This window comes from Macrobrachium nipponense, chromosome 41, assembly GCF_015104395.2.
Source record: "Macrobrachium nipponense isolate FS-2020 chromosome 41, ASM1510439v2, whole genome shotgun sequence".
Taxonomy (NCBI): Eukaryota; Metazoa; Arthropoda; class Malacostraca; order Decapoda; family Palaemonidae; genus Macrobrachium; species Macrobrachium nipponense.
In genome coordinates this window covers 17,796,786-17,822,440 of record NC_061102.1, presented here as the reverse complement: position 1 = coordinate 17,822,440, position 25,655 = coordinate 17,796,786, and the positions used below count along the sequence as shown (strand labels likewise).

The window sequence follows — 25,655 nt, the reverse complement described above, 5'->3', positions numbered from 1 at the left end:
TTTCATGCACATGCATTACATGCCAGAGCAATAAAAACAAAAACTGCATTAAACAAAAATTAAATTACACCAATCATAATATCAAATAAAAATGAGAAAGGAAAACCTTAAAGGGGGACAGATGCTATGATGTGTCGCAAGAGGCGTGCACAAGAGCGCATTGGTGTACTCACTGTAGGGGACAAACCACATTGTTGTTAGTATTGTTATCATTATTAGAATCGGGCGTGAGAATCAAGTTACTGGTGGGTGTGGTATTAGTGCTCGTGTTATACCTGGCTGAACTGTCTTCCCTGCTCAGGTAGTTTGCATTTCTAGTGTCATACTCAGAGGCGTGATTTCGTATGTACCCGCGACTGTCGGCTGATGTTCCTGCTTCTGCCACAATCTGACTGCTCCGTCTTGTGGGACTCTGAAATTAGTATAAGTAAATTTAGGAAAAATTAAGTTAATTTCCTAAATTTATGATGACCTTATGGAGCATATTCAATCACAGTTGGGTATAACCAATTTCCTATTGTATTTCCCCATATTAGACTAATTTATTTTTATCTTCCTGGCTAATTGCAAGGAACAGAGGCTCTAGCTTAATATGATATTACAGTAAATGCCCGGCCCCATTCATGGACTCACCTAGTCACGGATTTTTCTACAGACCGTATATACCCATTATTTGCAAAAAATTTGCCTTTTAGCAGCATTTTTCACTGAGAAAGATTTACAAATCACTGCATTTTCATATGTTCATGACTAAATGCACTTTTTGTGATAAAACTATTAAAATACTTGGGTATAAGCATTTTAAGTTTTTTTTGTATGTATTTTAACTATCAAAATAGGTAGTTCTAGGCATTTTTAGAGCAGTTTCGAGTATTTGCAGATTTTGGCTATTTACAGGGGGTTCTGGTATCCATCCCCCGCGAATACAGGGGTCAACTGTAATAGATATTCAGGGTTGTCATCTACACCTAAGAATTTCAATGTTACGTAATGAAACATAAAAGTGGTACACAGAAGGCAAAACAAAATTACATATTTCTTCCACAATTGATTACTCTGGAGGCAAAATAATTATAAATAAATATAGTATTATAATTTTAGTCATACTTTATTTTAGTATTATCAACAATCTCAAAGTCTTTGGCTTCCCACTGGTCTACTTAAACTTCTTTAGTTACCTAGATTTTGCAGCATTATTCAGAAACATCATCATTATCATCATGATACTATGAATAACATGGTCTATTGAAGTGACTCTAGTCTTGAGCATAAGTTAAGTCTTGGGAAAGAAAACAGTCTCATTTTCTAGTTGCTTTGCAACTGTGGATATCACAACTCTCAAATTAAATTAGAAGACTGTAATCTTAGAGTAGCTAATAATAATCTAGAGTAACATATTTGCCTTGGTTACTTTCTCCAAACCACCAAAGGTCTCAGTTACCCAAGTCTTGATCATGTCATGTACGTATTTAGATTTATCTTTCATAATTGTCCTAAGCATAATGCTCGTGCTGATTCCGACAATGACTCTTGTTTTCTCCTCTGTAAAAATTCCTTAGTAATGTAATTCCAAGTCAAAGTCCTGCCTATCTAAGAGCTTGCTATCTTACGACTGTAATATACCTGGTCCTTCAATTCACATCAGGCTTGTGGTGACTAATCATTCACAGGAAGATCTCATTGCCTGGTACCCCATGTTGTTTTATCCAACCACTCTGACTTAATTTTCTAATTTGTTCATTCATTCTCACTTGCATATGGCCAGGCTATCTTTAGTAGCAAAAACGGTCAAGATACGATACTGGGCATAGTGCATCAAGTGAAATGACAAGTGATTAACATACCCAAGGTCAGTTATTATTTTCCCTGAAGTAAATATACTGATCACATCAATGTAACTACACATACCTCTGTCATGCACTGTTAGAAGCTTATAATAGTCATGGATATGCCACAAGTTACAGCATCTATGGCACTTACCACAAAAGGTAAAACAAATACAATATAAAGTAGAACATCTTTTAGAGGAAATATATATGAAACTTAACTTCACCTGTAAAATAAAACAAATTGATATCTATGACACTGGAAATTTTCATCTTTTAGGTTCTTTCATTCTCTTCAATTATTCCTTAATACTACTTCTCTTTTGTGACACTGAAATTACATCTGGTTATGCTGGGAGGAGGTCTTATTACTAAACCAAATTCTTGCTTATTTATCCTTAACTTTTTTACATGCAATACTATGTATATATAGCAGTACCAAATATATAACATGTATACTATATACTACATCATTGAAAAGGAAATTCTTATTACTTTTTCATGATATGAAAAGAATTCATAAATATGCTAGGCATTCTTTTTAATGTTTACAAATGAAGAAATTTCTGTCTTTAGTCAAACTTCAATTGCTTATTTTGCTATTTTTTCTTTTCTCACAAACTACTAAGAATGACAACTATTCAACTTCAAATTAGACACAAACATCATGTCAGAATTGAGTTTATTTTACCGTACACAGTTTTTTTGATGCCCCAAGTAACCTCATAAGGCTAAAACAATTTCCAAACAGAAATTCTGTCTAGTAAAATAATAACAGAAATGGAATTTGTAAGGGTCCTTACTAGTTCAAAATGAAAGCAAATTAGCCAAGATAAAACTCGATTAACATTTCACATTACGTACTGTATTCACTTTCGATAGACAGTAAAAACTTACAACTACAGAAATACAAAAAAAACTCTGCATGATCACCAATCTAAAAAAATAAAAACTTTGATCAATTTCGTTTAGTCAAATTAAATCATAAGCATGAAAAAACACCATCTGCAAGCAATTCCAAACACTTCACAATCAGCTTCAACTCTTATTTGACTTTCTTCAAGAGAAGGGCCATTCAAATGAGATTAGTATAATACACGAGTCAATTATTTGTGTTAGTGCATCATAGCTACAGTGTTAATTTTCAAAGCACAACCCAACCTGTGCTGATGAATAAGATGTTCTATGGAGTCGTTCTGAAGCGTCAGAGTCACGATAATAACCGTTGCTACTGCTACTATTGCTGCCATAACCACTCGATACCTGAATTTCAATCAATTTTAGTAAAGCTTGATTCCACAAGTTGTTAGGGGCACAGTTATAAGAGTGATCATTACATTCAGCAATTTCTTTCCATGATCATTAAATCCATAAGTAATTTCTTTTCATGATCATTAAATTCATTAGCAATATCTATCCATTTTCCATTAAAAACTTCACATTTATTCACAGAGTAGCAATCATTTAGAGGTTATGCAAGCATTATTTAAATATCTTAGACACCTAATACAGAGGCACACATTCACTTTAAGCTACAAAATGATTAAACAAAGATGACTTCTTGTTTACAAAAGTTTTACAGAAAAAGTCATGTAAGAAATTTTCTCATTACCTTCCAAATTAAATCCATACTGGCCTTTTGAAATAAGGATAACCAAGATTAAAGAATCTCTCTGTTCTGTGTGTGAAATAACACAAATTAAAGTACTTAAATACGTAAATCTCAAGCTTCATAAACACAAACCTACTGTTTTACAGGTGACTTTAAAAAGAGGAACTGCTTTTCATAATAACAGCAGTACTTACCATACACTATTAACTGGGGCTGCATTTTAAAATACTACCTTAAGTAGCAAACAGCATTTTAAAATACTACCCTAAGTAGCAAACAATGTAAATCCAAAAATGTTCTGCAAAATTCCTTAAATCTACCATGCTGCACGAAGATGAATCTTAACTCAGAATGTAATTTAAGTAAATATTTCATGGGGAGGTGTCACAATGGACCTCATTAGACCAATCATTTCACAACCTGAAGTAATATTTGCTTGGAGGATGCTAAGATCTATGAAAATTCCTACCACATGTAAGCTTTTAGAATGGGCATCAAATGCGACTAGAACAATCACCCTGGTGAATACCGTCAAGAAACGAAGGGCAGAGTACAACAGTTGGCATAAAGCTAGCATACAATGCCTTGACAAATATACATCAGGTAAACACAAACCTTGAAGCATAAATCCCCTCCCCAACCCCCCAGCCCAGGACTGTAGGAGACTATTCATCAGAATGGGCTGCAGGAAAAGGGAGATCTCAAACGCTACTCTCTCCTTCTGGCTGATGGAAGTAATCATCAGGCATATCAGACCAGGCCAGACAACAACCCTCCCCCAGGCAGAATATGGGCACATGAAATGAGGTGCATAGGACCTTCAGCAGCATTCAAGAAGTAAGAATTAGTATGCAACTGAAAGGAGTAGCCCCACAACTTAGATGCAGTTCATGGGATCATCAATTTCCACCTACTGCCAACTTGGGCACTCCCAAGGATCTTGTGCAATCGCTTGACCCAATCTGACCTTACTCAACTGCAATACAGCTGGAGACATTCTGGTCTTACTAAGATGGAGGTGATGCAGTAGGATCCTTTTTCAGGATTCTGCTGGATAGCTGTAGCAAAAAATTACTACTGAGGTTTAATGGGTTTGTATAAAAGAACCGTTTTTATTTTGTAAAATAATTTACAAGTCTAAAGCTGACAGTCAAAAAAAAAAAAAAAAAATCAGGGTAGTGATGCAACCATAGTGCCAGAAACAATTATAACTTAAATTACATTTGCAATGTAATGTTTTGCTGGTTTATAAAATCTAAATCACCATAAATTTTCTACCCAAATATACAACAACTTTTAGCTGACTTACTGCTCAAGACAACCAAAATGCTAAATAATTTAAACTATGGAATCAATTACCTCTGGTAAGTAAAACAGTTACTAATCCTAATAGCACTCCTGTACTATATGAAAGAGGAAAATGCCCAGTATTTTATACACAAGTCTCTTAAAAGACATGGGACAGATTCCAGAAACACAAATAAAGGATAGGGTATAATGGGTTCCTTTGATGAGAGAAATTAGTTTGGTATCATACAGAAGAAAAATAGTTAATTACAATTCTCAGAAATAAAAATTGTGCAATCTATACAAAAAACTGTAAATCACATTAGTTGCATAAAACTACTGCTTAAATGTTTTCACATAAAGTGTGTAAGACACACAGGGAAGATTAACAATTTCTAACAATTTAAAGAAGCATTCACAAATATTCATGTTTTAACAATAAAGGAAAAACAGGGCAAAAGTAAAAGCTGGACAAAATAGTTCTCCAAGGGTGATAAATTTCCAAGTAAAAACACTTAGTATGACTAACTCTGTTAGTATGAAGCAGAGTTTACTGCTAGGCATGACCGCCCAGGATAAATTAACACGAACAAGCACCCATCAACAGGATGTGACAGACAATATCAGGCTCAACAGCATCCTAAGATTTCCAAGTCTTGTTTCACGAATAGCTCAACCCACAGTTTTTAGAATAAACCTCACCTGGAAACTTGGTAGTAGTTTGGTACTGCCAAGTGGATAAACCTCTACAGAGGATGCAAAATCTTGGGGCATTTGAAAGCCAACATGACTTGTTCTGTAGTTGAACTGTGTCTAAAAATAAAAAGGTCATAGAAAAAGAAGCTAAAAATTAAAAGATAAAATGCAATATGGAAATAGAGCACCAGTACACAGATGTTGTGAGGAAATGCTAACACTTAAAATTCAAGTTCTAAATAAGTAAGAGTTACAGACCTCCTTTAACCGAAAAAAAGACCTGAAATTCTTTACCATATGTTACACAGACCACACATCTATTTGCATTAAATTTCACAAAAGACATATGAAAAACCATACTTCATCTCAATTTTCTTTGACAATTCAAAGACAGATTCTTGGCCTGGTGATTCTTAAATATTTAATATGTTAATACTACCCTCGATTTTTATACAAGCACAAAACTTCATTCATAGAACTTATGAGGACAGCTGTATAACAAGGCTTCATTTATTTCAAAAAGGCTCAAGCTACAATCTATTTCAAAAATGAAAAAAAATTGTTTAGACAGAACTATTACAAAGAATTTGTTTGCGTTTAATACCTACATTTTATAGTGTTTTATACAAAACTATTCAAACAAATAAAAAAAGATGAAACCATTACATCTACAATGAAACAAATAGTACATTAACCATTTCTATTCAAGCCACCGTGTGACATACCTACATAATTCCTTCTGAAATTCAACATGAAAATGGACATTATCTACGGATATTTTCGGGATGGTATAACTCCACATCAACCAACTAAACATCAAATTCTCCCAGGAAATAATGAAATGAGATTGTGTATCCTTTAAAGCAAGAACTGAATGGGAAGTTGCTCTTGGTTGTGACTGATGCCATGGAAAAGCATTAATAACTAAATAAATTATCAAGTCCATATTGCAACATTTCACCAAACACTAAGTAATCAAAAGTCCCTTATAAAAAAAAAATAAAAAAAAAAAATAAAAAAAAAACACACACACACAAAAACATTCCTGTCTCTCTAAAATCTAATGCTAATCACTGTGGCCCAGTATTTTGGTATCTCAGCTTAATGGACCTCAATTTATTGGCTTTCCAATCCCCTAAATAAATTATCATTCTCTCCCTCCACTCTGTATTCTTACTGACATTTACTTAATGCAGTGCAATAATCTAACTCCAGGTCATATCAATTCTTTCTAATACTCACCAACCTCTGCCATACTGGAGTGCCAAAACACTTAATTTTTAGTATGAGATTAATGTTTAAGTACCTTGACTCACATCCCTTAGTATGACAATCTTCCATTTTATGTGCAGTGACTTGACAGCTTTCTCAGAGATCTTCACCTCTTAAACAGGAGTTAAAATCACTTACCTTTTTTCTTACTTTTCACAAACATTTCTCTTTATGGCTCCATATAAACAAACCTTATTCAGGATCTCTATATATCTCATATACAGTGAGGTCAGAAACGTTTCAAGACAGAAGGACAGGACAAACTTTATTTATGGCCAACAGTGTTGCCAAACCCGCAGTCTTACATAAAATTGGGCTATTTTGGTGAAATAAAACTGCGGCATCACTAAATCCAATTTGATGGTCTTTATAAAAGGGATTTTGACGTAAGGAAAAATCTATTTCTGGGCGATTGGCTCGGGTTTTGTCGCCAGCGAAATATCCTTTAATCTATTATTTCTAGGGTAAATGTACTAACACATACCAGAGAATAAATAAAAAATAAAGAAAAGGTCAGTATAACTGACATCGCTCACCCTCCAGGAGGGTGTCGGTATGAACACTAGGCGAGTGAGACCACTACCACGAGCCAAATGCCAATAGAAATCTCCCACTACAAAACCCTCCAAGAGGGGAGCCGACCCACAGAGTGAGCAGCTCGTACTACTACTACTCCATCCCATGCTGCCGACTGCTGCGCCTCTGGTGGCCATCCTGAAGTTAGCAGACAATCTTGGGCGAAGGGATGGGTAGGGTTGGGTGGGAATTTCGCTGGCGACAGAGCCAATCGCCCAGAAATAGATTTTTCCTTACGTCAAAATCCCTTTTCTGGGCTCAGCTCGTGTCGCTGCGCGAAACCGTACCAGAGAAATAGCACAAGATTGTAAACAAAAGTAAAAAATTAAAATAAATCAGAATAGGTCTCAAATAAAAGATAAAATATATATAAAGAGAATAATAATTGCTAAAAGATACATATACACAGGGTATAAAATATATATGCTTAAATTACCCTTAAATCTAATCATGTTTGTTAACATAAGGTAATTTACATATATACAGGTAAAATGACTTACATGTATCAATGATATCTGTGTAACAGCATGTATCAAAAGTATAATAGCAATTTAATATAAAATAACCAACGATAAATAATATATAAAGGAATGTATATGACTTAATATACAAAACCCGTAACCATTATAATATGATGTATCCCCTAGCATAAAAATAAGGGGAAACATCCATGAGATCAATGTTTATAATCATTTGTGAGTGTCCCTAGCCAGACAATAAGGGGCACCCACTACACTATCATAAAAGCAGCTAAGACACAAGGTGAACTGCAAATGAACAGGTAGGAATAGACGAACTTTTGGGTGAGGCAGGTAGAAAAGGAGGACTGAATCTTCTACTACAAATTAGCTAGAGTCAGGGAAACTATGTTCCCGCTACTGCTGGGAATTTCAGAGCTTCCAAGGATTTAAGGTTTTATAGTGACGTTTGAACACTGTCGGTGATTTCCATCCAGTATACTTTTTCAACTCATCGAAGTTCATATGTTGGAAATAATTAATTGAGGTGGCTACTGCTCTGACATCATGTGCTTTCGGGAAAGAGTCAGGATTGGCTTGCTTAATAAAGTACAGGATTTTGCTGCCTGATTGCCTTTAATGGATAAAGTTCCACCTTTTTCCCTCTTAAAGAGGGGACCCCGATGAAGATGAGAGGTCCTGGAAGAAAGGCTCGTAAGGTTAAAAACTGGGCAAAGGGATACATCTTGTGGAAGGGGCAGTACCTTCCAAGGTTCCCACCTCATCAAAGGATCTTCATTCTTTGCTAAAAAGCTACGTTCCGGAGAAAGTAGGACTTCCCCTGTGGGAAGGAATTGAATATGATCCGGGTCCCTGGATAGAGCCGACAGTTCTGAAATTCTTGCTCCTGAAGCTAAGCTTAATAAAAATAGGGTTTTTCTTAAGAGCATTATAAACGAGCATGTGTCATTATCGGTTTCGGAAGCCAGTTTTAGAACATCGTTTAAGAACCATGAAACTGACGTAGGCCTACAGAAGGCCTAAGCCTAGCACATGCCTTAGGAATAGACGAGAAGTAAGAATCCGTCAAGTCTATGTTGAATCCAAATTGAAATATCTTTTTCAAGCTGACTTGTTTGTCGTAATCGTGCTAGCTGCTAAACCTTTTTCAAATAAGGATCTGAAAAAGGATATAGCTGAATTAACTGTCATGATTCTAATATCCGATTCTCTCAGGAAGATTGCTAACTTTTTGACAGCAGCATCATACTGTCTCAAAGTTGAATCCCTTTTATCGGATTCCAAGAAGAGAATATTCTGAGGTCAATATTCGCATCTCTTTTTGCCGCAAAACTTCATGAAATCCATAAAGTTAGGGTTTTGAGAATCCCTGAGGAAGCGAACACAGTCTTCGTTTGTACTGACTGGGAGAGCTTGGGACTGGGGATCCGAAGAGACGAAGGCCCAGCTCCAAAATTAGAGGATACCAGTTGCTCTTCGCCAGTCCAGTTGCTCTTCGGCCAGTGGGGCTATAGAGCCACCTTGACTTGACCCTTGAATGTCCTGAGTTTGTTCAATACTTTCATGAGGAGATTCACTGGAGGGAAGACATAAATCTTCTCCCAGTTGTTCCAGTCTAGAGCCAGGGCGTCCGTGGCATAGGCCAGAGGGTCCAGGTTGGGGGCTACATAACAACGGTAGGTTTGTGGTTCGCTTGGGATGCGAAGAGATCCACCTGTAGCCCTGGGACTCTTTGAAGGATCCATTGGAACGAACTGTTGTCCAGTGACCATTCCGACTCTAGGGGTACTGATCGGGATATAGGGCGTACTGCTATGACGTTTCTCACTCCAGCTATGTGAGTGGAGGAAAGATGCCAACTGAACTTGTCTGCCAGGGAGAAGATGGCTATCATGACGTGATTTAGATGACGTGACTTGGAGCCTCCTCTGTTTATACAATGTACTACCACTGCGCTGTCCAGGACTAGCTTTATGTGGGAGTTACTTTGGTGGGCGCTTAACCTTTTTAGAGGTCAAGAACACTGCCATTGCCTCAGTACGTTTATATGGAACTGACGGAACTGAGGTGACCAAGTCCCTTGAACCTTTTTGACCTGGGAATACCCTCCCCAGCCGCTTAAGGACGCGTCTGTGTGGATGGTGATCCTGGTGGAGGGACTGAAGGGGTACTGACATTGACAAATTCTTGACTCTCGCCCACGCCGAAGTCGATTCTTTAGAATCAGAGGCACTGGAGGATAGTTGTCCCTGACCTGACATTTGCCTCGCGAGCGCCAGATTCTGGTTAGGTTCTTTCAGTTTGGCTTTCATTAAGACGTTCGTCACTGATTGCAAAACTGGAGAGAACCCAGGATCCTTTCCTGAGCTCTCCTTGACGCTAGTTTGTGACTTAGAAATTGCTTGACTGACTTCGCTATTTCTTTCCTTTTGGTTGATGGAATCGGACAGAGTGTGGGAGGATAGATTCCATTGAATGCCCAGCCACTGAAAGTCTGACTCTGGAGTGAGTCTTGATTGGACCTGTTTATCTTGAAGCCTAGATATTCCAGGAACTGAATCACTTTCAGTGTAGCTCTGTTGCATTCCTCGACTGTTGGGGGCCCAGATCAACCAATCGTCGAGATACGCTACTACCATAATCCCTTGTGATCTGAGTTGTTGCACTACCACTTCCGCTAGCTTCGTGAACACTCTGGGTGCCACGTTGAGTCCGAATGGAACTACCTTGAAGGAGAATGTCTGGTCTCCTATCTTGAAACCCAGATACGGACGGAAGTGTCTTGCAATAGGGATATGATAGTAGGCGTCTGTAAGATCGATAGAGGTGGTGACGGCCCCACGGGGAAGTAAGGTCCGCACCTGTGAGATCGTGAGCATCTTGAACTTGTCGCAGCGGATGGCTAAGTTTAAGCGGGACAAGTCTAAGATTACCCTTCTTTTTTGTAAGCCTTTCTTTGGCACGCTGAACAAGCGACCTTGAAATTTTAATCTCTTGACTCTCGCTACAGCTCCTTTTCTGAAGGAGGTCCTCCGCGTACTCTGTCAATTCTTTGGAAGGAAGTTGACGGAAAGGTCTGGCTGGAGGTGGGTTCGTCAACCCAGCTCCCAACCCAGCCTTTTGACACTATGCTCTGAGCCCATTGGCTGAAGTTCCACCGGTGGCGAAAGTGAAACAGCCCTCCCTCCTACCTGAAGTTCTTCATTGGTTCTGGTAACCGCACCCGCGGCCTCCTCTGAAGTGCTTTCCCCTATTAAAGGGGCCTCCCGATCCTCTCCCACGAAAGGACCGCTTACCTCTGCCTCCCTTACCCCGAGCGGTCATACTTCTGAGAAGCTTGACTCTCGAAGGCTTGATTGTAAGCTGGAGAGATGGCGTAAGAGGTGGAGGGGCTGAGGCTGAGGGGATATCACATAAATTGGCTGTGATTGACTTTAGAAGTGGAGGGTTGGGCTGTCTGCACTAACGGTACCGCCGAAACTTGTTGAGAAAAGCGTGGTTGCTTTTTCTGGTAAGATTGGAAACGCCTGGGTTTCCTTTGTCCCTTACCATTTAGCTGTCAGGTCTTGCCTCCTCTTAGCCGTAAGGCCCCAACGGTCCTTAAGGCTCTGGTTCAAACCTCGTAGCCTCTGACTGGACTTCCTTAACCATAGCTTCTGGGAAGAGATCTGCTCCCCCAGATGCTAGACGAGAGTAACCTATTCGGTTCATGCCGATGGTTGCCTCTTGTAGGACATGCTTCCCTGCAAATTCGTCCGAGCAGTGGCAAACTCAAACATATCCGTGACTGTACCGTTTGAGTCAGGGGCTTTCGGTCATGAGCTTAAAAATCGGTTCTGATCCATAAGCCATGGTTGCTACCTCAGACATAGCATAGAATTGATCGATCTGGCTAGTCGCGATTTTGCGTCAAATTCAGCCTGAATAAGGCTATCTGGGAGCCTGGGTAGCTTTTCACCAAACTGCTCCATAGCACAGTCCGGTTTGAGTTTGCCAGCTGAGAATGTGTTCGGCAAGTCTTCCCACAATTCTCCAACTGAAGGGAGCAACGGAGATGTGGGATCTGCTTCCTTCAACTGCGGTATAGGTTCTTCCCCCTTCTGGGCCGCTGGGAGGGTGGTCGACCCTCGCGATCTTGGTTAGGAACGGGGAGCGGGCGGGGTACTCTCATCCATTGTGAAAATGGTAAGGGACTCTTAAAACGGTTGTATCTTGGTATTAGAACAATCCATGTCCTCTAAACACCTGAGCCATTCTCTCTGAGCCTGGTCACGTGAATAGAGGACTGTCTCCTTAGGTACCCTATCGTCCCGAACCATAGCCGAGGGTGTGAGCCTTGCGTAGCCTATGAACGGAGGCTAGAGGTCTTCCGGGTAGAACTCGAAGTCCTCTATTCTCCGAGTCCAAATTCCGGTATAGAGATGAGACCGTCCTGGAAGGGGGCGTATGACGCTACTCTCCACGGGTTGTTCATAGAGAACGGAGGTAGTGAGTCATACGGAGGAAGCTGAGTTCCACTTGTGTTGGAAAGTGGAGGAGAGGCTAGAGGAGCTTCTCTCAGCCCGGCTATAATGGAGTCCTGGGAAGTAATCCTATCCGACAGACGATGAGATATTTGTTCCACCATGCTAACTCTTTAGGGACCCAACCAGGTCGCCCACCTGTTGCAACAGGCCAGCATTGGAGTCCAAAGCCGGAGCTGCTGCGGAGGTGGAGGGGAGGCTCTGAATTGGAACCAATGGTAGCGGAACTGGTGACTCTGCCGGAGTGCGAGATCTCTCTCTGGAGGATTTACTCCTCGAGGACTTAGAGCCGGAGCTAGAAGCTTTAGACCTGTCTGCCTCCTCCGGGATTCCCAGCCGGAGACTTACGGGAGGAGGATGAAGCCGAAGTCGTCTTCTTAGACGACGACGACGTCTTAGTCAAGGTCATCACTTTAGCCTTGACCTTAGGTCTAACCGAAGCGTCAGGAGGAGAATATATTTCGTCACCCGTAAAGCCTTGGAAGGATGGAGAGGTTGCAGGGGTAGAAGAAACAGTCACGCCCAAGGGTGATCCTTGGGTGTCCACCTTACCTACCTCGACCAACAGGTCGTCTATACCTACCATAGGTTCAACATTAATATCGAGGGTCGCGACATCCGTAGAGATATCCTGGTCTTGATCAGTTAATGAGGCAGCCAGCTGTTGTTGGATGAAGGCGATAGTCGGAGCCGCATCTACCGGGTCGACGTATCCTGTCGCCTTGCCTCCGGGGAAGATTAATAATGCCAACCGCTTCTCCAGGATGTAGGGCTGTCCCTTAGCGGCGTTTCCCAAAAACCGCCCGACCCAGGCCCGCAGGGTAGCCATGCGGTATCCCTTACTGCCGGCGCCTGGAAGAGAGGGCGTAGTTTAGATTTAAGAGTCACTTAAAACTAAAACTTAAAAGTATAAACTTAAACTAGATGCCTTAAGTTAAAGTAAATGATGAAAACTTAAGCACTAAAATAGAAGCGGAGCAGCTACTGAGATGGAATACTTACCCCATTCCAAAGCTGGCTCACCAGATCGTAACATATTGGTACACGTCTCATGGTACCAGACCTGGATGTCCCCGTGCGGAGTCGCGCATGGAGCATGGGACCGGCAAACTTCGTCCACATGGGTCCTGAAGTGTGGCGGAACATCCCGGATGCTCACAGTTGGTGGCCTGTAAGTGGGAAGACACATGAGTATCTTAAAAAACATCACTTACAGACTAAAGGACAGAAGAACTCCGTTGCATGCCGGAGCTCGGAAAAAATTTGGGCATAACCCCTCCCTGCATCGCTGAATAGGCTATAATCCCGGAGAGATCCGGTTAAAACATGTAAGGGAGGGGGGAGGTTTAAGGTACTTAAGATAAAAACTTAAACCTAAAACACAAGCGAACAACCGACTAAGTCCAGTGCGTAGCGGAGTGTAGTAACTCAGCAATACGGTAAGGTTAGCAGAGACCCACTGTATGCTCCGGTCCACTCTACTGGGTGGACTAACATCTTTCCGCTGGATACCAGGACTCCGATCAGGAAGGAGCCCTAGTAAGGTGGGAAAGGCGAGAAGACATACAGGCTCGAGCTAGCCCGGAGCGACAATGAAGCGCCGGAGTGGGGGAAAGGCCAGCACCCCTACTACGTACCACCCCCCGGCCGACCACCGAGCCGGCAGAGGTCGAGACCCAGTCTGGGTCGTCCCGACTCCCTAGCCCCTCCGCCTGAGGGGAGAGAGGGAGGCAGGCTCGGGTGGGGATGCGGAGCGAGGGGCATGGGCAGACCGACCCACCCCCGGCCCGACTCGATGGAAGAGCGGGAGGGGGGGGAAGGGTGACGTGGACAGGCGTCTGGCTGTCCCGTGATCACGAAGTGACCACGAGGCGGTAAGACCAAATACGACAACTAAGCCTAGGACAACCAACTGATCAGAGAGATGCTATCGGGAAGCAAACTGAACTGAAAAGCGGTAGCATATAGGCCCACTGGGCCAAAACCAACTGATCAGAGAGATGCTATAGGGAAGCAACCGAACTGATGAGCGGTAGTATAGGCTCAATGAGCCAGGACCTAGGCTAAGCCAGACGCCTAACTAACCAACTATAACAAAATACACAGTATAAATAAATAAAAATGAAAGAAAGAAAGCAATATAGCAGGAGAAAAAATCCAGGAGTGTACGACTAACCCGAAGGCAAGTCTACCACTCAAAGCTAGTCAGAGGCGATACTAAGAACCTGGATTAGGGTCTGGATAGAAGAAGCCTACAAATAAGGTAAAATCCATGCATGCATGGATAACCTGAGGTAGACCGTATCCTAAGTAAAGCGGATAATAATATACGAGCGTACATAAATAAGGGGATGTTCTAGGTATGGGAGACCAAGAACGAACCCACCACGAGGCAGAACTATGCTGCCATGCTTCGACCCCGAGATCGTATTTATACCTAAAAAACGGCAAATACTGTCTCAGGGCCGGAAAAAACCAACTAACCGTAAATACTGAGTACTTAACTTAGCTGCTGCAATAGCTGCACGCTCCATGATAGATAATCCAATGAAAGGGCACAAAAAAACACAGAGAGATACGTGTGACTCGTGTGCGCTAACTGAAAAGGATGTCCACCAGAGGCGCAGCAGTCGGCAGCATGGGATGGAGTAGTAGTAGTACGAGCTGCTCACTCTGTGGGTCGGCTCCCCTCTTGGAGGGTTTTTGTAGTGGGAGATTTCTATTGGCATTTGGCTCGTGGTAGTGGTCTCACTCGCCTAGTGTTCATACCGACACCCTCCTGGAGGGTGAGCGAGTCAGTTATACTGACCTTTTTCTTTATTTATTTATTCCCATTCCCTGGTATGTGTTAGTACATTTACCCTAGAAATAATAGATTAAAGGATATTTCGCGCAGCGACACGAGCTGAGCCCAGAAATGTAATTTTTCATGTTTATTCTAAAGAGAGACGTAGATTGAATCTACTTCTATTTTGGGTTTTAATAAATACTGTGTTTAAAGGATAATAGTAATGAAATATTACATAGAGCATAATACTAAAATATTAGTTTTTGTTTTGTTTTACCAGTTGGTTGATCAGGCAGACTGTCACTGTCTAGACTCTAAACAGGATTGAGGCATTGAGGGTAATTGATTTCAAAATATGAGTAACTAGTCTCATTCAATTTTCCTTGAAAATTTTTACTTGCCTTCCAAGTGGTAATGCAGATGTTGAAAGGGTTTTCAGTCAGGAAATTTAATCAAAATGGACCTGCGCACAGATGGGGACACAACCTCTTATCAGTTATACAGTACTATACAGGCAGTCCCCTGTTAGCGGCGGGGTTTCTGTTCTCGATGGGGTGCTGATAACCGAAAACCGCCATTAACCAAAACTAGGTGATTTCTGACTCTGAGTTTCAGTTAACGATGCCGATATCTAACTAGGCAGTCCCCGGGTTACGACGGGTTCAGCTTACGACATTCCGAGGTTAAGGCACTTTTCAATTATATTCATCATAAATTATTTCCAGAGTTACGACGTCTACAGCGCTGATCTGGCACAAGAAATGACACCAAAAATGCAAAATAATCAATATTTGAAGATTTTTTTTATGAAAAATGCATTAAGAATGAAGTTTACACAGTTTTGAATGCACCCAAAGCATTAAAAGTAAGGTTTCCTTTGGATTTTTTACAATGTTCCAGCTTACAACGATTTTCGGCTCAAGAACAGAACCCCAATCGTAACCCGCGGACTGCCTGTAATGGCACTTTTGTTAGGCTTGTTATTGTTGCCATAACTATTATTGGCACTGATAACAGAAACTAGGTCCATTATGGTGCCATAAATAGTGAATTTTATGGCACTATACAAGCGCCATTAAACCGGATTGCCATTAACCGAGTCCGCCGATAACCGGGGACTGCTGCATATGGAGTGCTATATGTTGCCATGAAGGAGATGAAGCAAAAAAAAAATGCAGGTGTCCAAATTTTCATCCAAATGACAAAATCCTCCAAGCTGTACAGTCAAGCTCATTTTATGACCATTGTGAATAAAGATTTGTCTCATGTATGTCAAAGAACTCCATTTTTCATTTCATTATCAACAAATATTATAAAATTTGTACCACGGTTTGACTGTCAAGTAATTTGGCAACCCTGATGGCCAATGAACTACATGTATCACCAAAAGTTGGAGCCTAATGGTGTTTTTTTTTCTTATTGTCATCAATAATGTTTTTAAACTCAAATGTTTTACTTTAAACAACAGAATAATGCTAAAGGCATTAACTCCTACCACCCTCATTTGAAAATTAATGATTCCTATAAATGACAGCTCACTTACATATGCAATCTTGAAAATGTAATTAGTAACAGTAATTCTCAAACCTCTCTATTTTGCTCATAAAACAAAATAGAATGGATGTTTTCTTTTCTATGCAGAAGATGGAGTTATCTTTTATTTACCTTACAAAAAAACAACTCGGTGAGTAATTTCCCAAGAGACTCAGGTGAAAAGATACAGTCCATCCAAACTGACAGAGTCAATGATTTAAGGTTTCATACTACAAAGGCATTCCTTTCTAAATGATAACAGAACAGAATGAATGCATTGTCAGTGACACTAACTACTGTACAACACTACAATACTTAGAACCTACATAAAATAAATTGCTATACAATACATACCTGTGGATAAGAACCTTCATTTGAGTATTGTGACATCTGTGAAATTCGACGCTCTGGATCAGCTGACTGACTGTAACTGGTTCGTCTAATCACTGGTTGCTCTTCCTCCTCTTCATATTCATAGCCATCATCTAATGAACGTCCATAAGTTTCCTGAAATAAACAGTGAAATACAAATTATTCTTAATGTGTTAGTTCCATATTAACAACAAAGAAGAGTAAATAAAAATCAACATTATGAATAACAGAGGGAAAAACTGTTGGTGGTGGTGATGTTCATAATTGAAAAAACACATTTTTCTTCCCATTTTCCAATGTCATCAGCAGAGTTGTTTGATTTATGAAAGGCCCTACTTGCCACTTATAATGTTACTAATATTTACAAAAATACAGTGGAAGGAGGTAACAAATCAGGGTGTTGAATTTATTAGCTATGTTTCCTCTCAAAACTAACTAAACAAATCAAAGCTTATGGTACTTCAACAAGAAACCACAAATTATGTGTCCTACTTTGAGAATACATTGGCTGATTGATACTATTCTAAGGGCAATTAAGAGAGACCTTTCTAAGCATAGCCCAGATGCAACATCATAATCAAGAGAAAAAAAAAACAATTTGAAAGTGCATGGATTCACTGCAACTTCATCTTACAGCAGCCATAAACCTGCGTAATCTATAATAAAAAATTTCACCTGATATCAAAAGTCAAGCCAACAGGACCCCATATGCAATGAAAATATTCATGCGTAAACATCCAAAGCTGTCTGGGACCATAACAGGAAACATCATCATTTGATTCGCCATAAATTTAACTTATCCGTGTTATTTGATCAATGATTTGTCTTAAAAGTATCCACTAACTAACCTAATTAAAAAAAAAAGTTACTACTGTCACTGGTTAAAAGATGAGGAATCAAATTGACTCAGAGCAAAATTTACCTGATGAGTTGAACGATTGGGAGTGGTTGCTTGCGAGTATCTTCTCTCAGAGGCAGGAGGGGAACAATCTGACATACTGCTGCCACCTCCTTCACTGCGTAATGACTCTCCAATACTGCTTGACCTTGGCATTTCACATTCTTCCCTAGAAAATCATATGAACTAATTTCAAAATCATTAGTTCCATAAAAACAAACCTTTTGCTTTACTATTGCATAATGATGAAAAAGTAGACATTTGCTGAATGATCAATGTCTTCTTATATATGATCAAAAGACCAGAGAATACTCTCACAAGTTCTTTCACCTTGAGGCGATCAAATTCTTATATAGCCAATTAGGACATTGAGAGAAAAGATAATATTCACATGGACAAAGACTCTCACTCTCTCATCTATGTATATGATGATCTTTATTTACATTCTAAGCTATCTTAGTTGTAACAGTATTATCATTATATTGCAGTTTTCCCTTTACAGTGTTGTCTCTGCTTACACTGTCCTCTTTTTGCTTTTTTATTTTTATATTTTTCACACTGAACATGTGAGGGCAAAATACCTTGTCCTGTAAATTTTCCAATCATGTATGTACTAGTGTCATCTTTGCTTACAATGCAATCTTTTTGCTTTTTTATATTTATGCCATTAACCAAGTCTGACGATAATCAGGGACTGCCTGTATTTTGATCATCCACCCTCCAATCATCAAACATATAAAACTGTAACCCTTTAACCTCAGTGGTTTTTATTTTACTTAAAATTAAAGTTACACATGGATCGTGCATCTGGCAGCATTTTCTGGAACAGTGGGACTCACCCTCATTCTGCCACATCTGGTGAGGAACAGAGGAGCTACTGAAACGTTGGTGCATTTTTTACTTGTTATTATAATTATTATTACGTATTACATAGTTGAATCGGACCACTGAACAAATTTACTTAGCTCTCACAAGGTAGGCTCAAAGGTTTGTCTTTACCAATAATAAAAGTTTCGATTTTATTTAAGGCATTTGTAAAGCACAGGTTTGGGCTTCAGTATGAGTACCTCTTTAAAATCAATATGGACATTAAGATTATCATACAGTACGTACGTACACTGATGACATTAACAATCCTATAAATAATATTATTGCATCAAGCTTTGTTTCAAAGGAAGGAAGATACAGTTTTCTTTATCCTTTTTATGAGGGTGGGATGCAACATAAAATTACTCTATATTGGGTTAAGTACCAAGCTGAACTTCTAATATCATAATTTCAACTGACTGCAGATTTTTTTGCCATAGACTTTTGGATATTTGAAAACTGAATAAAATTAACTTTACTTCCTAACATTAACAAAGCTAATAGATAAATTATAACCATTTCTTTCCAATAAAATAAGGAACATTCTCAACATGTATATTACATCAAAAATAAAGTAAAAAAAATATATGAGTTGTTTTTAATAATACCTTTGTCCCATAGGTGAATCTGTCATGGGAAGTGGCACTCCACAAACCATAGCCTGCTGTACCTCTTCGGAATCCACAGAAATATTATCAAGCTTTTGTAAATGGGGGAGTGCTCGAAGTACTGTTTGACGGTACCTGACAATACAATGAACAAATCACTATTAATGAAACCAAAAACTTTATTTGTATACTAAAGAAAAAAAAGATATATATATATATATATATAGGATATTATATATATATATATAGATATATATATATATATATATATATACACCTTCTCTTGGGCACTGATTGGACTAACTGTTGATACTGATTTTTGGCCTCTGCATATGTACATGCACTGGAGAATATTTACATCGTGCATAACTTTTGGATCTCCCAGTCTGCAGCTTCAGGATTTATCTTTCTACACCTTTGGTTCAGTTATAAAGTCAAGGGGACCTCTCTGTCCCAAGGTAAATTATTTATATTTACTGAGCTCATGGCAAACGTTCCTCTGCTGTCGTCTTTGGTGGACAGTTTGAAACCTGCCAGTAATTGATCCAGCTCTGTGGTTGGACTAGCATCTATCTGTTAGTCACCTTGATTTGTCCTTCAGATGTGGTGCTGGGCCTTGCCTTGCAAGAGGAGAACATTATGGAGAAGTTGTTAGGGATATTAGTGTGTTTGTTAGGATATTCTTTCTTTTTGCTTTTCTCCTCCTTCTGGACCCCCTCCTTTTTGTGTTTGAATGTGTTGGTTTCTTTTATTAATTGGGTGTAAGGGATTTGTATAGTGTTTATTTAAGTGTGAGTGAAGTGTTATTCTTATATTTTTGTATCATAGAGGTTCAGGTGTGTTTTCTGCCTAAAGAGTTATGTATTAAATTTAAGTGATTTTTCTCAAGTGTTTACTTTCACCCCTGAATTGATTAAGCACACTGTGGTTTAATGTTTTGGTACGATTTCACACATTGTGAATTTCGTAGACTGTTTACTGAGTACAGGTAATAGATATGATATTGTTATGATACAATAAAGTTTGTTCATACTTACCTGGCAGATATATATATATATAGCTGTATTCTCCGAAGCCCGACAGAATTTCAAAACTCCCGGCACACGCAGTGGTCGGCCAGGTGGTTTAGTTACCCCCCAAATTTCCCCGCCGCTGGGAGGCGGGTGTCAGGAACTATTCCCATCTTCTATTCAGATTTTCTAATGCCACTGTCCCCGAGGGGAGGTTGGGCGGGTATTTGATTATATATATCTGCCAGGTAAGTATGAACAAACTTTATTGTATCATAACAATATCATTTTGTTCATGACACTTACCTGTCAGATATATATATATAGCTGATTCCCACCATTGGAGGTGGGGAGGGACAGAATAAAAGGATTTTGGGAAACATTTCACATGCAGATGATAGACATCTTGGTTCCTTACCTGTTAGCATAGCTGACTTCGTGATTACTGTCACCCAAGTCTGCTTTTGCTTTACTAGTCTCTCCAGCAAGGACGTGACCTGTATAGCTGGTGAGTTCTAGATGATCTGACAACGGGGGCGTGACCACAATGTGTCTAGACCATATTGACCATACCATGAGGGCTAAGAAGTAAAATAAATATCACCACCTGACCAACCTAGCCAAAGTTAAGGTTGTTTTAACTAAAGGCTTTAAGAGTTAAGAAAGTCCGCCATTGGCGGCGACTCAACAAATAAAATTAAGAGCTCTTCCTAACCATTTTCTACAGGATAGGATGAGTGGTACTTCTTGCCCCCAAGATTGTGTCTGCGGACACGTATGGCCCTAGCGAGCAGCAGATCTCATATGACGTCTTCACATCTCTCAGGGAGTGTGAAGCGAACACAGAGTTGCTTCGCTAAAACGCGGTACTCAGGATGTAACTGAGTGCCATGCTCTGTTGAAATGCTTCCGAGGCCGCGCCTCGCCTCACCTCGTGAGCATTTACTTTAAAAGGTTTCAAATCTTTGTTCAAACATGACGAATGAGCCTCTTAGAAAGACTCCTTAAAAATAACGCCAGGGCGTTCTTCGACATGGGCAAGTCTGGTCTTTTTAGGAACACAGCAGATTGTCCGAATGACCTCGACTTTCTTTAGTTTTATCAAGATAAAACTTGAGAGCCCCGACAGGGCACAGGACTCTCTGTGGCTCTTGCCCAATAATTTGTGCCATCCCCTTGATCTCCAGGCCTTTGGGCCAAGGGTTAGACGGGTTTTCGTTCTTAGCAAGAACGGAAGGCTTAGAGGACACCGAATTATGTCCTCTAAAGCCAAAACCTCTGATGATGGCTAAAACCTCACTAACCCTCTTTGCCGTAGCTAGAGTGGTTAGAAAATTAGCCTTTCTGGTCACGTGTATTAAGTTTACAGAAAGGAGAGGTTCGAAATGCTTTGACATCAAGAACTTCAGACTACGTCTAAGTTCCATTCCTGAAGCTTCGATCTAGACCATTTCAAGATTTCCGCAGACCTCAAAGATCGTGAAGGGCTTTGTTGTTTGACAGATCCGAATCTCTGAGCCTAGAGGCCGTCAACAACATATTTCCGTATTCTACAATCGTTGGGACTGTTGCTTTTAGCTTATCCCATACTTCAGACGGAAAGAGAAGACGAGGTAAAGTAATCACAGAGGTGGAGGTGTAGGATTAGTCATTCTTCCTGCACTATCTCCAGAATTGGCCCACTCCGATTGGTACACTGCAAAATATGCAGCACTGCTTTGCTTTGGCAATGAGACTTGTAATTAATATTGAAGATCCTCTCGCTTCTCGACAGTCTGAACGCATCCAGACTCAGAGCGGAGAGGTTTATAGGTACCTCTCGAAGTGAGGCTGTTAGAGTAGACCGATTCTCTCGGGAAGGGTCCTTGGAAAGTGCTCTCTGAAGGACGTGACCTCTGTGAATCCAGCCTCTCGAAGGCCAACATGGGGCGATCAGCGTCTTTCTCGCTCCCTCTGACGCCAGCGATTATATTATCATATTTCCTAAGCTTTTGAATAGGGAAAAGAGACAAACCAACTATCCCCTTATTCCATACTATATGATGGCGTCTATTGCTACCGCTCTCGGATCGAGAATAAGGGAGCAACGTAGAGGAAGCTTCTTCGTCTTCAATATTGCGAAGAAATCTACGAAAGGACGTCTCCAAAGTCTCCACAACTCTCGACATACTTCTAACGCGAGGATTACTCAAACATCACTAGTTGCTGCCGAAAATTCGATCGAGAAGATCCGCACGGACGTGCAATAGTGTAAACGAACCTACTTGAGGATCGTTACGTTCCGTGCCTATGTCGATAACCATCTCTCTCTTCTTGGGATATGAGAGAGCTGCGAAATTATCTGAGATGATTTGGACCAATCGACCAAAAACTCACTCTTCGAGGAACTGGAGAGCCAACCAAATTGCTTCCAATTCTCTTAGATTATGTGCCAGGACCTCTGTACCTCTGTCCGGATGCCTGGCACCCTCTCGGTATCACCTGAGTGATCGTCACCCATTCAGAGATTGTTTAGAATTATTTCTGATCTTTGATGTTATTTCAGTTCTCCTGTAGGAAAAACTGTAGAGGTCTGAATTGCAGTCTATTCAGGGAAACAAGCTTCTCCAGGGAGGAAATGGTCCCCAGCAGACTCATCCATTCCCTCACTAGCATGCTTCCTTCCCTAATAAGGCTGCGCTTAGCATAAGCAGGAGAGCATTATTATAGTGCTATGCCGCGGTAGACTCGTACAGAATTCTGTTACAGTGCGGTAAGCAGCGCTGAACAGGTCTAAGAGATATCTCTGTTGAAAATTTCTTAGCAAAAGGAAGTCGTGTTTATTCATGATTACTAGAAATCCCCTCAACCCGAGGCGAAAGTCATGATTGTAGGGTAGAGATACGGTTTTCGTCAATCAATCCCGCGGGAGAGAGAGACGTAAACGACCGAGCATAACAGCGAGCTACCTGATACTGAGTTGGTGACACTGTGACAGTTACACGCAGCAGGCAGCAGCTTATGTTCACCTTCTCGCAGTCTTATGCCGAGTTGCCAGCTATTCTATTCATCTACAGAATAGATTTTCCATTATTTGAACAGAAACTCTCAAGTTGGCATATTTAAGCGAAACAGAATTCGCTAAATACAGAAGCTGATTTTGTGTTGTCGTAACATTACGCTTAATTAACCAAATGTTAAATTTGGAAACTCCTGGAAAGTTGCCAGGAAGTACCGATTAAATATACGTGTTTCATCCCACAATGACAGCAAACCTCTCGTCTCAGCACTATTCTGCCTGAGTTACCAGCTACTCTCTTCTACGAAGGAATAGGTTTGTTACTATTATCGATGAGAAGGAAATTCTCAAGCAGGCATATTTAAGCGAAACATAATTCGCTAGATGCAGACGCTGAGTTAGCGTTGTTGTAACAATACCTTTTAGCGTTGTCCTTACAGCGGAAACTCCTGGAAGTTTGCAGGAAGGACCGATTAAATACACTTACAATAACCGTCTTTTCGGTGCCATCTGTAGAGGTTAACCATGATATGCATATAGACTTGAACCCTACATTAGTAATATGACGCAAAGATAAAATACGTAAGTATTGTAGTCACTTGAACATCTAATTCTCTACTACATTCTTTCCTCGACGAGGAAGAGAGAGAGAATGGAAATCGACTGTCTTCGTTCTCTTTGCCAAGAGAACGAATTAACATTATTCGAATGGCGATCAAGTGAGAACCGAGGATCGAAAAGGACAGTTCAAGCTTCTTATGATATTGGACATAAGACTTCATGGACGTAGTCTACAAGTCTTTTTCCTGGATGAGCCTCTGACTAATGAATGAGAGCTCTTTCGAATTTTGTTAATGAGAGCTTATCCGCTTAAGCGATAAAATGTTATTAAGATCTTTGTCAATGAGAACTAACCCATTTACATGACAGAAAGTAATCCAGGAATTCGAGCATATAATTTTCCGATTCCCGCAGAAATCGAGGAAGGGGCAGGATTCCTAATCAGAGACTGGGCTACGACATGTAGGACCTTAATGTTCCCCTTCGGCAGCGCAGTACCCAGTCCAAAAGCAGACCGAGGCATTTTATGACACCGAAATCTGCTTACAGTTTTCTGGAATTCATCAAGTCATGGATTCTATTGAACGCTCTCTTCGTAGAAAGCAAAGTAGACATCTTGACGAGACCAAACTCCTTCCTCTTCTTCGAAGACGCCCTCTTGAAGACCGTACTTGCAGGAATCCTGGCGAATGTCTTGATGCGTAGGACAACCTAACGTTCTGAAGAACGTCCTGGTAAGTGCTCTGTCTGAGCGACATGACGTGTAGGATGCCGAAACGTCTTCAAAAGCGTCCTCGCTAGCGTCCTGGCGAGCGTCCAGAGGTGTAAGACATCAAGCGTCTTCCAAAAGCTTATCAATGTTTATGACGTCGAGCGTCTTCCAGAGCGTCCTGATGAAGCGTCTCTTCGTGTAGGACGTCGAGCATCTGCAAAAGCTTCCTCACGTCTCAATGCGTAGGACGTTGAGCATCTTCAAGAGACGTCCTCGCGAGAGTCTTACCGAGCGTATTGGTGCATAGAACACCAAGGGTTCTGAACGGCATCTCAGAGAGGATCTTGTCGAGCGCCCTGATGCATGAAAGGCCATAAGACTTGACCATACCGTAGACTTAAAGTGAATTCTCTACTACATTCATCTTCTCACTAAGCATGTACTCTAATAGGCATGCTTTCGTAAGCATGAGAGCATTTATATAATATATAGTGTTCTGCTGCGTTAGATTCCTTTAATAATGTTACCTACGGTAATCAGCATTGAAAGGCTGTAATATCTTCTCTTATTGAAAGCTTCTTAGCAAAAGGCAGACAATATTTTATTTATGTTTGCTTAACTATCCCCTCAATCCGAGGCTAAGACCGCGATTGTAGGGGATAGATACGGTTGAGTTATTCCATCCCGCAGGACCGACCTCTCATGACTGAGAAATAGATGTTTGGTTAATGCGTTGGTCTAAGCGATAGCAGCCTCCGTTAGCTGTCTGGCCTTACTCTTCCAGAGTTGCCAGCTACTCCATTCAATAAAGGAATCTTATAAAATTATTATCGAACTTGAGGAAGTTCTTATTAATGTATATTTAAGCAAAACAAGACTTCGATAAATCTAGAAGCTAATTAGGTATTGTCATAACAATCCCTTTAAGCGTAGTCCTTCCTAGGAAAGTCCTGTAAGGATACTGGTAATAGAGTTGCACAGCAAAGAAGTAACTACGGTATGTGCTTATGATTTGACCGTATCGTATTATCATACAG

The 25,655-nt window shown here is 40.5% G+C and overlaps 1 protein-coding gene across 1 annotated transcript in view; it reads right to left on the bottom strand.

Annotated features, from left to right (window-relative positions):
• LOC135212784 (uncharacterized protein F09G8.5-like) overlaps positions 1 to 25,655 on the bottom strand; it is a gene marked incomplete at its 3' end in the record, with an annotated part of 54,024 nt that overhangs the window by 14,608 nt on the left and 13,761 nt on the right. The window contains 5 exon segments of the mRNA XM_064246560.1: positions 174 to 412; positions 2,988 to 3,089; positions 16,947 to 17,099; positions 17,887 to 18,031; positions 19,338 to 19,472. Coding sequence (XP_064102630.1) covers positions 174 to 412; positions 2,988 to 3,089; positions 16,947 to 17,099; positions 17,887 to 18,031; positions 19,338 to 19,472 — 774 coding nt within the window.